This window comes from Notolabrus celidotus, chromosome 8 (assembly GCF_009762535.1).
Source record: "Notolabrus celidotus isolate fNotCel1 chromosome 8, fNotCel1.pri, whole genome shotgun sequence".
NCBI lineage: Eukaryota > Metazoa > Chordata > Actinopteri > Labriformes > Labridae > Notolabrus > Notolabrus celidotus.
The window spans coordinates 12,962,256-12,972,214 of record NC_048279.1 but is presented as its reverse complement, the minus strand read 5'-3'; the positions used below and the strand labels follow the sequence as shown (position 1 = coordinate 12,972,214).

The 9,959-nt window shown below is 39.9% G+C and overlaps 2 protein-coding genes across 6 annotated transcripts; one reads left to right on the top strand and one right to left on the bottom strand.

Moving 5' to 3' along the window:
* Positions 1–95: 95 nt before the first annotated feature.
* Positions 96–5,730, bottom strand: thg1l (tRNA-histidine guanylyltransferase 1-like). Of its 4 annotated transcripts, XM_034689366.1 has the most exons (8): positions 4,974–5,008; positions 4,764–4,843; positions 4,152–4,358; positions 3,840–4,016; positions 3,579–3,748; positions 3,366–3,454; positions 1,975–2,082; positions 96–1,692 (listed from the first exon to the last, which is right to left on the bottom strand). In XM_034689366.1, exons 3-8 carry the CDS (start codon positions 4,346–4,348, stop codon positions 1,531–1,533), a joined length of 903 nt encoding a protein of 300 aa, XP_034545257.1. In that variant the 5' UTR covers positions 4,349–4,358; positions 4,764–4,843; positions 4,974–5,008; the 3' UTR covers positions 96–1,530. The 4 variants fall into 4 exon arrangements, with proteins under 4 accessions (XP_034545257.1, XP_034545258.1, XP_034545256.1 ...); XM_034689367.1 differs by lacking the exons at positions 4,764–4,843; positions 4,974–5,008 and adding an exon at positions 5,207–5,730; XM_034689365.1 differs by lacking the exon at positions 4,974–5,008 and having other exon boundaries at positions 4,764–4,958.
* lsm11 (LSM11, U7 small nuclear RNA associated) lies at positions 4,281–8,309 on the top strand. Of its 2 annotated transcripts, XM_034689363.1 has the most exons (5): positions 4,281–4,376; positions 5,260–5,832; positions 6,873–7,012; positions 7,110–7,193; positions 7,727–8,309. In XM_034689363.1, the coding sequence occupies exons 2-5, from the start codon at positions 5,376–5,378 to the stop codon at positions 8,069–8,071; spliced, it is 1,026 nt and encodes a 341-aa protein (XP_034545254.1). In that variant the 5' UTR covers positions 4,281–4,376; positions 5,260–5,375; the 3' UTR covers positions 8,072–8,309. The 2 variants fall into 2 exon arrangements, with proteins under 2 accessions (XP_034545254.1, XP_034545253.1); XM_034689362.1 differs by lacking the exon at positions 4,281–4,376 and having other exon boundaries at positions 4,723–5,832.
* The last annotated feature ends 1,650 nt before the right edge of the window (positions 8,310–9,959 follow it).

Here is a 9,959-nt window from a genome sequence, read left to right as displayed (position 1 = left end):
TTTGCTACTGCTGCATTACAGAGCATTTTGTATTTTATTTAACATCTTTTTTTTTGTTGCATTTTTCGAGACAAATACAAGCAGTGCACATGTCCTTTAAATTCTGCTTACTTTATTGTATTGTATACTGAGCTTCAATTTTGGCTCCAGTTTGACACTTTTACAAGTGAGTCCAGTTTTGCAAAGGTTATGTTGACTATTTCCTCTATATGGTCAAACCAGTAGCCCAATGGGCTTTAGTTTAATCCTTGCATGTAAACACATGCTGCCTTTAAATAACTGCACTTGCCTCAACGCGCTCTGGTGAGGCCATATGTCGAGTCATTGTATGTGTTGAGTCTGGCAGTAGTCCAAGTAAGTTAATGTCAAAGAGCCACCCCTTCATTAATAGCAGGGGTTGTTCTATATTAAGCTGTAAAAAAACATGCAATGAAGAAGTCTTATCATAACAGACTTCTGCAAAACAATGTGATCCTGAATGCAAACAGACGAGCTGAATCCTGGTTACATAAAGTACAGTACAAGAGCTACATGTTTCTATTAAGGTCACTAAACCAAAAATAAGGCTCTAATACCTGACAGTAACCGAGCCTACTACAGAAACAAAATACAGTAGGCCTCTAACACTTCAAGCCTCCAGCAGCCATTCATACTGAGCCGGTCATTTATAAGTGTGATGATAAGTATTCCACAGAGCACATGTCAGGAGGATAGAGTGTACGCAGGGTGTGTGAGGTATTCTTAGCACTGATGACAGTGCAGGCCACTGATTCCATTCACATCTCTAAATGGTGTCCTGGCTGCAAGACAAGGCCACGGGGACTGCCAAGGTGTCGGTTTCTGCTTTACGCCGCTTATTTCTACCTTCGACACACCCTTCTTTACTACAAACCTGACTTGATATTGAACACTCTGCAGATTAGTATCCTGAATCATTAAATGTCGGACATAAAATTCAGCTCTTTTCGAGGAAGGAGTTTAACACTCACACAGACGTGAAAAAAAAATCCTCAGCAAAAATATTAAGAGCCAATAGTTAGACATGCCAAAAGATCAAATGCTTGTAGTAGACTAAATGCCATTCATGATCTCAAATGAGGAGATATATATGGAAAAGGAACTTCAGGAGAGCTAGATGTACTGGGGTTGGTAACTGAGAGGTGTACAGATGTCTCAATCAGTACAACATTGTTCAGTATCAAACTACTGTGCATGTGCACAACACCCACTTCTTATATATTATGAAATCATCAGCTTCCCTATGAACATGACAGACGCCTTCACGCAATTTCAGCAGAACCGGTTTAGAAATTGTGACAGACGTTAAAAACATGATGGTCATGATTTGTTCCAGCTGTGCTAGAGTACTTCTACAAAGTCAGTCTTTGAAAATTATTTAAGTACACCAAGCTTCACAGGAGGCATGTTGTCCGACACATTCAGTGTAATCAGTTTAGTCATTGGTCCACTTCTACCATCCTGACGTGACTCAGCTCTGTATTTTTCTTTTCTACATAACAGGCGGAGGTGTTAGCAGTTGTCATCCTCCAGAATGTCTGTGTGTTCCTCCCAGAACTGATCTCCTATAATGTCACAGTGGTAGGCCTGCACCTTCCTCCTGCTGCGTGTCACGGGCACCTCCTTCTCCTCCTCATTCGGCAGCTTCATGCGTTTGATGACAGTTTCATCTTGCTGGACACAAAGAAAAAGTGACATAATCAATAAGATTATAGATGAGAGGAAGAAACAGTTCAACATTTCAGGGGATAAAACTTTAATATCTGTCTGTCTCATCTGTCTGGAGACTTTGCTCATTATCTGGCAACTTTCTCACCACACACCATTGCTGTACCTTGACAAGAAAAGGCCTGGCACATAACCGTCTGTAGAACTAAACCCATCACAGAGCACAAAAGATTGAGGCTGATTTCATGTCCGGAAAATATGAGATGTCACTGTCATAAATGACCTCACCTTCTCCCAGATGAGCGCAGTGCCTTTCCTGTGGAGGGCAGATTCATTGTTGTAGTTGATGTCGAACTCAGTGAACAGGATCTCATTTTTGTCTGCAGCTAATGTTCTCTAAGGGGAGATAAAAAAAAAATGGTTACACATACATCCTAACCTCATGAAAATATGTGAATTCAAAGAGCATCTCAAAGTCTCCCTTAACGTCAGAATAACACAAAAATAAAACCAGGTGGTGTTGTGGCCGATTCAATATTAGCGTGTGTGCGGATGTTATGATGATTTCATGTTATCCACAAAACCACTAAAGTGACCACAACACCCACTGGTTTTATTTCGGTTTGTTTTTAGATCAAATTGTTCAAGCTTTTTCTTTTACCAATCAATGTTTATGTGAGTGACTCATGCTGCTTAGTGAATTTAGATGCATCATTGCCCGGAGACCACTCAGAGTTTTAGAAAAAGAAAAAAAAAAGAAGAAAAAAAGTAACTCAAAATCATCTCACAACTATAGATGCAACTGCATCCAGATTAAACAAGTCTTACTGATAACATATCATTATATGAATCAAAAGAGGCATGAAATACAATTAACATTGGTACATTTATTCACCAACACAACATAATTCATACACGGCTGTTGAAAAAAGATGCAAGCGACACTTTTAGGATGGGATGAAAGTTTCCTCTATTAGAGTGAACAATAATGAATCAGCATTAGTAAGATACCTTTTTAAAGTTGGTCTTATCTCTAGCAGGATATAAATATTCACTGATGTTATTTGTTCAATCAGGCTGACTGTGAGGGACAACAATATTATCAGTTCAACAATTAAACATACTGTGAGGAGTTTTTGACTGGTCGTGAAACAGACTTAATTTGATATAGATGCCTTCATGTGACCGACAAACCAAAAAAAGGCCAGCAGGAATAAGATTGATTGGTTTACCAGTTACTTCTCATTCCTGTCACTGCTGCTATGTTTACCAAAACAAGCTTTGTTAACATTTGACCCTGCAAATTTACACAAGAAGTGATTTGGGCAGTCAAAGGACACAGGGTAATTTATTTGATATAGAATACACACAGATTGTGATGATGAGCAAAATAAATGTTTTATCGCTTGATCACAGGGGCTGACACAATCAACACAAATTGAACGTTTCTCTCTGTTGCTTTGAGCACTTATGTATTAGGTCATAAGTTGTTGCCATATGTTGATGCAATTAGGTTATGCAGGTGTTGCAGGCTTATTAATGGTTTGTCCAGTATAAACTGGTTGTTCCTCCCTCGATCTTGACTTAAAAAAAATACCTATCTTATTGCAGGTTGACTGTAGGTTTCAGTGCATTTGCATTTGCACATATGTTAACTTAAACTAGAGTTTACCTCTCACCTTTAATCGATCTTCGGCCTGGATTGTGGTGAGTCCTCCCTTTAATACTAACATCCAAAACACTGTGTTGTACAAATTGTTGATGTGACCTGAAACATACAAAATACAGATATTTGGTACAACATATTTTTCTAGAGTCAGTTAAAAGAGTAAATTCTCCCCAAGTGTAAAAGGTGTAACTGTTAAAACTGTGAGAGGAAAGTAAGCACTCACAGTCTGCTTGCCTCCAGCTGAGGTAGTCTCTGAGGTTGCGGTTGCTAGGATATAAGACCACACGTCCATCAAAGCCTGGGGGGTACAACAGGGGCTGTTCTCCAAAATACTCCTTCCAGTAAAACACATATGAGGAGGAGAACTGGGAAGCCACATGGGTCATGAGCTTGCTGCCAGAAAAGATAAAGATAGAGATAGTGTCTGATGAAATTCAACAACATGTCAAAATCATAAGAATTTCCTGGTGTGAAACCAAAGTACCTGGCTCTCCTCTTGAACCAGGTGGAGGTCCTCTTGAAAACAAAGCTGAACTCATCACTTTGACCATATGCTATGACGATATCTTCCAGTTCTTCCATCACAGAGTGTGCACTCCTGCTCATCAGACCCAGGGCTCTGTTATCATTGGGCTTGGTAAAGTTGTGCTGCTCTGCAAACCTAAATCAGACATTCACAAACACGTAGAACAAAGAGCAAAATGATTTCATGTGGTGTGTCAGTCTGTCGATCTGTAACATGCGTATTTATTTATTTACAGAGACGACGATCGTAAAACTTGAAAAGGAGACCCACTTGTGGAAATTGCGCCCGTCCAGTCTCACCACGATGTAGCAGTTTCGTAGACATGTGTCGTCTGTTTCGAATTTGCGGACATACTCAAACTTGCTCTTGGCCATGTTTCTGGAATTGGTAAAAAGGCGGGCGAAGGATCCAACAACACAAGAAGGCCCGAGACGTCCACCTAATCTGCAGACCCGTCCAATCAGCATGAGGGGGCTCCTGGAAAAGACAACATGAGTAAGAACCATTAAAGCATTAGGACGACTGGGAAGGTCATATTACGAGGCGAAACACTGTTACTACGTTAATGCGATTTTAAGACAGTTTTAAAAAAAACTCATGCCGGTTCTCAGAATGGAATTCTGAATATTTCATGTCTTTTTGCCCTATTGCTTTCCTATAACATGAATCGTGACTTGCATCATGAGACCTGTAGTTTGTCCACAACACCTAGTTCGTAACCGGTGAGCTGGCGAGTTTACTTTACTTTCATTTACTTCGCATATATATCTAAATATTTGGCTAGTTATACACACAACAATATTTTAAAGGGTATTTTTAGTGAGAAAAATGCGTTAAAATTGACATATCCATATAATGTTGGTTAGTTGCAAGCTCACTCACGTTGGTTTGTGTATAGTCCGTCATCGAAAGTCGTCGTAAGTGTACAAGAGACAACACGAACAGAAGTTCCGCCTGAAATTCTGAAATTACGAACAACCCATTTAAAAAACAAACGCTTTACGGTTGTCAGCGAATAGTTAAATATCTTTCGAAATTCACTGAAGTGTTTCCCGTTGAATTACTTTGCATCAGGGATTAATTGATTCTTACAATCAAATTCGCATCGACGTTGCCAACCATCATCAATGTTTTACCGCCATCTAGTGGTGAGCAGAAGGCTACTACAACCAAAGATCGTGTATAACTAAGATGTGACGAAAACGTTTCACGGATCCTGTAGTGCGTGTGTAGGTATGGGTTTCCCTTAAAGGGGTTGTTTAGTTGTAAATGACTTATTGAGTGAACAGCATGAAATTTAATTAATTATAGAGTAGGAAACTCACAGAATTCCAACGTTTTGGGGATCAAACGTGTTGAATTGGCTGCTCTGCTCCAGTTTTTGTTTCTTGAAATAGGACCAGAGTGAAGGCTCAGGCCTAACCTACGCGTACAACTTTCCCAGGATCCCTTGCTTCACGGTGTGTGTTCTGCTCATCTGCGACTGTTTGAAACATGGAGGAGAGGGAAAGAAAAAGTGTACCTACAGACAGAGAAGAAACACAAGCAGCCTGCTCGAGTACACCATTAGTACCGGAGCTTGAGACTGAGGCAGGCAGTAAAGATGTGGACGATGGCGCAGATAAAATAGATGTGTGCTCCGACAACTTCGACCCTCTCATGGCCTTGTACTCGCCGACTGTACCGCTTCCCTTTCCAAATGTCAAATGTTTTAACAATGTGTCAGCCTACGAGAGCTTTCTGAAGGGAGGTCGGGGAAGGGCCAAGCCGGAGAATGTGGAGAAGAGGCGGCAGAAGGCGATGAAAGGGGTGGTGGACCCGGAGCGTATCGCCAGACTGAAGAGGCTGATGGTTAATAACCCGGTGAAGGAGTCTGAGGAGGGAGAGAGCAGCAGCGCACCGAGGAGAAGGAGACAGAAACCACAGAAAAATGTCCTCACGAGGATGCCTTGTAGGTGTAACAACAACAACAACACCACTACTACTACTACTTTTATGTACTACGGGGGCACAAACAAGGCTTTGTTGAGAGCTTATTGAATGAACCTTTAAGCACTATGAAGTTAGTTTGGAGCTGTACAGTGCTCCTAAAAGTCTCTCATCTTATGCCTCCACACTATTCTTTATTTAGGACTGCTACAAAGCATACTTTCTCACCTTTTAAATTCACTTCATTAGGATCCTAGTCTACTTTTAATGTAAAAACCAAACCCTCTCTCTAGTGATCTCACACTGTGATGTAGTTTTAGACTGATTAAGGAACCAACAGGCTTTAAATTACTACCATGAAGGTGAGAATGCAGAACAGTTCCCCACAACTAGTCTGACTCCTCAATCATTAATTTTCTTAGCATATTTTTAGGTATTTGTTTGCTGAATTGTTATTTTTCCACATCAAATACAAATTAAGTTTTGACGAGAAAATGTGTACATTAAATAATCTAAATTTTCTATTACTGTTTTCCAGAGTCCTCCAAACAGTCCATAACTCAAAGAGATTTGATACACATGCCAATAAGCTGAATCAAATAGTTAATTTTGATTTTCACGATATGAAACAAGCCGTAGCACACACTGATCTTAAATAACTGGTTAGAATGAAAAGCGGTTTTATATCTGTCATATTTCTTGTTTTAGGACCGTAGTCATCTCACTTTGTCTGGCATTAGAACAAAAAGGAGTGATCTCTTATGTTTTAAATAATAGTGATTCATAATGTCTGATGCATCAAGCCTCCAGTACAGCGTTAATCTCTGGAGAAATAAACAGTCCTCCCGATGAAATCCTTCAATAGCTATTTTAAAGATGGATATTGGATGCACGTCCTGCTGTTTAACATCCTAACTCAAATTCTTTTCAAGTCTGGTGTTGAGTTTTGCATGTTTAGCACTTTTTTTCCGCTGACATGTTTTTGTGCTTCAGGGTGAATTACTTCTGTTAAAGTGTGAGCTGTACAGGAAGATGTTTAACATTTTTGTGATGTTTCGACAGTATGTAAAGGCAGTCCATTGGGGGAGCTGTACAGATGTGTCCAGGAGAGGATAAGGGTCAAAGTTCACATCAGGACCTTCAAAGGACTGAGGGGAGTGTGCTCTGGCTTTGTTGTGGCCTTCGACAAGTTCTGGAACATGGTGAGCTTGACCATAAATGTGTCATGATGTTTTCAGAATCTGAAATGTATGCACTATGTACACGTTTTTATTATTGTTTTATATTTCACTTTGTCAGGCGATGGTCGATGTGGATGAGACGTACAGAGAGCCTCTGCTTGGAGAAGCTTTCTACCATGAGAAAGCACTTACCATCTCACGGGTAGGTGACACTTTTCATTATAAATCTGACTCAAATACATCTGCTGCCCCCTTATAGTTCAAGATCCAGTCTGTATGTGCAGTTTAAAGTAAGAAGTAATGTTGCTCTCCCTTTAGTTACATGAGTCTATAAAAATGTGTTTCATTTATGTGCTCAAAAAACCTCCAAAAATGGCGATTATCTTTTTTCTTTGAGCATTTTTAGATGAGTGATCACTGTAGTTGCTAACATAACAAATACATAATGTTTCCCTTGACTATTCTACAATAAAATCTGCCTCTATTTTCCCTCTTTTTAAAAATATTGACCACTAGCATTAGGAAAGATTGTGTAATCAGTAACTTGTGAGTCCTCCAGCATAGTTTGGTCATCTGGATCAGGTCTTGTCTGTGACACTGGCTGTAACGTAGGCGGGTTGTTTAAGAAGTTCCCATTCTGACATGGTTCTAAATATTGAACAAAAAATGGGATATAATTTGCTGAAAATTAGAATGTCAATGACATACTTGAATGTGGCTGAATTCTTTGTCCAGCTCTTTGAGAAGCTTAAGCTCCAGGAGAGCTCAGCAGTCGAGGAGTCAGCCAAGGAGCATGAAGCTCAGGAAACATCAATCAAAAGACAGTCATCAAACCCAAAGACCATGTCCACTCAACGCTTCAGCACAAGAGAGGACAGCAGGACCAAGTCCAAGCTTCCAGGCGCTGACACAACCTCACAGGATAAACATAAAGTCTCAGTGAAGGCCCGGGATCCAGAGGTCTGTCAGAAGAAACAGTCCCAAAAGTATGGGAAGGTCCACACACGGCACGTCAACCAGCTTTTCATCAGGGGCGAGAACGTCATCCTGGTTAACCCCCAGCCTCTGATTTCTGTTTGATGCATCCTGATTGGTCATTACAGCCACACTCAATGAAAATTATGATTGATTTTACTCCTAACATCTGTAACAGTAGGTGTGAAATACTATAAATGAACTGACAGAGGTATGATTTAATCAGATTGGAAAGAATCAAACGTGCACTGGTGTTATATCATATTGATATGAAGGTTTTTCTCAGCCCATGAGAGAAATAATCTTGTTTTTGAAGAATAAAAGCTCCTCAGTTCTAATTATAGTTCCTCTCCGTCTTATTTTGTCTCGTCTTTATTGAGCCGCCGTGAACAGCCGTGTCTGTGTCGTGGCTCTCACCCAGCAGGTGGCAGCAGAAACACACTGGTGCCATCTGTGGGGGCATTGTCATCTCAAAGAGCTTGTCCCTTTATGTTGCTTTTCCCGTTAGTTTGAACAGGAATGACAGCGCAGTCTCAGCGGACTTCATAAATGCATTATGAATAATTGAGTTTGTGAAGCTGGAGATTGCAGATGGCACTCAAAAGCTGTCATTTGTCTTGACGTCTCAGATTGCTTTTACTCTTTAATGGGCACATTACCCATAAAAGCACAATTTACTGCATCTCATGGAAGTTGTAAAGATGTTTCTCTTTTTTTATTTTTTAAATGGCAGAGGTTACTTTCGGATGATAAGCAGCGCACAATGATCGTGTATTGTCTTTTTTTTTACCCTTAATTTGACTGCAGTTTAATTGACCCTCTTTATGTTTTTGTGTAATAAATAGGACAGATTCTGTTGTTCATCTATATACTGTTACATATAATGTATCAGAATATTATTAGTATAGCCCATTTAACAGGCTACCTCTCCAGAGATCTAAAACAGGGTCAATTGTTTAATGTAAGCCGTGTTGTAGTCATGTTTGTAGCACTAATGTGTTCCAACAAACCTCAATACAATATGTGGAGGTCAAAGTGTTAATGGTGAAAAGACGGGCCACAATTAGACTACAGTCTGCGTTAATTAGGCCAGCCAAGAAACTCACTATCACTGGGATAAAACCTAAATGTTGATCCTTTGAATGAGGACTGAAGAAGTAAAATCCCTGTCTTGTTTCTGGACCTTCATGTGCAAGGTGTTCCACTTAGTAGTACGGTGGCCCTGAAGGACAAAACAAATTTACAAAAGATGAAACACTTTTACAAAGTTGGAGACAAATTTACATTTTGTAAAACATTTTTACATTTTGTAAAACGAAATTACATCAGCAAACACTTTTACCAAGGCCAAAAAACATTTATAAAAGATGAAACACTTTTACAAAGTTGGAGACAATTTTTCAATTAACGGAACACTTTTACCGTTGAGTCTGACTCCGTTTAGCCTGAGGCTCTGTGGTCTGAGTCCGTTTCAACTGAATTCTGACACATGATGAAGGTTTTGCGGAGATATGACGGAGCTTTTCCAGAGACATGATGCTTTTTTCATCTGAGGTCTGACACCTCACTCTGAGACCCGAGGATGTCCTAATATGTAAACCATGTCACTCCGTTTGGTTTCTCTCCATCAAAACAAACTAATTGACCCCTCACTCGATCACTTCCTGATCACTTCTGGTATTTGGTACATTCCCTTTCTGTAAAAATGAAATGTTAATTTGTTTCAGAAATGGTAAAAGTGTCTCATCTTCTGTAAATTTGTTTTGTCCTTCAGAGCCACCGTATAGTAGAGACAATGAAGCTGATTTACACCCCTACATTTCTTCTCGTCTCTCTTCCTGATCTTGTACGTGTGTGCTTACCGGTCTTCTATCTTCTCAAACAACAGGAGTTAACAAACTCACATTAACTAATGTAATTTAAAAGTCAAGCGCAGTGGTTTCACTTTTGCTGCTTGAAGCTCTTTCGCATGAGGCTAATGACACAGCACACC

Excerpts from the sequence above, each read along its gene's own strand:
- thg1l (XM_034689364.1), bottom strand. Across the intron at positions 4,017-4,151 it reads GACGGGCGCAATTTCCACAA|GTTTGCAGAGCAGCACAACT; the intron begins GTGGGTCTCCTT and ends TGTCTGATTTAG. Across the intron at positions 2,083-3,365 it reads AGGCCGAAGATCGATTAAAG|AGAACATTAGCTGCAGACAA; the intron begins GTGAGAGGTAAA and ends ATCTCCCCTTAG.
- lsm11 (XM_034689363.1), top strand. The coding sequence starts at position 5,376 with ATGGAGGAGAGGGAAAGAAAAAGTGTACCTACAGACAGAGAAGAAACA. Across the intron at positions 5,833-6,872 it reads TGTCCTCACGAGGATGCCTT|TATGTAAAGGCAGTCCATTG; the intron begins GTAGGTGTAACA and ends ATGTTTCGACAG. Across the intron at positions 7,013-7,109 it reads TCGACAAGTTCTGGAACATG|GCGATGGTCGATGTGGATGA; the intron begins GTGAGCTTGACC and ends TCACTTTGTCAG.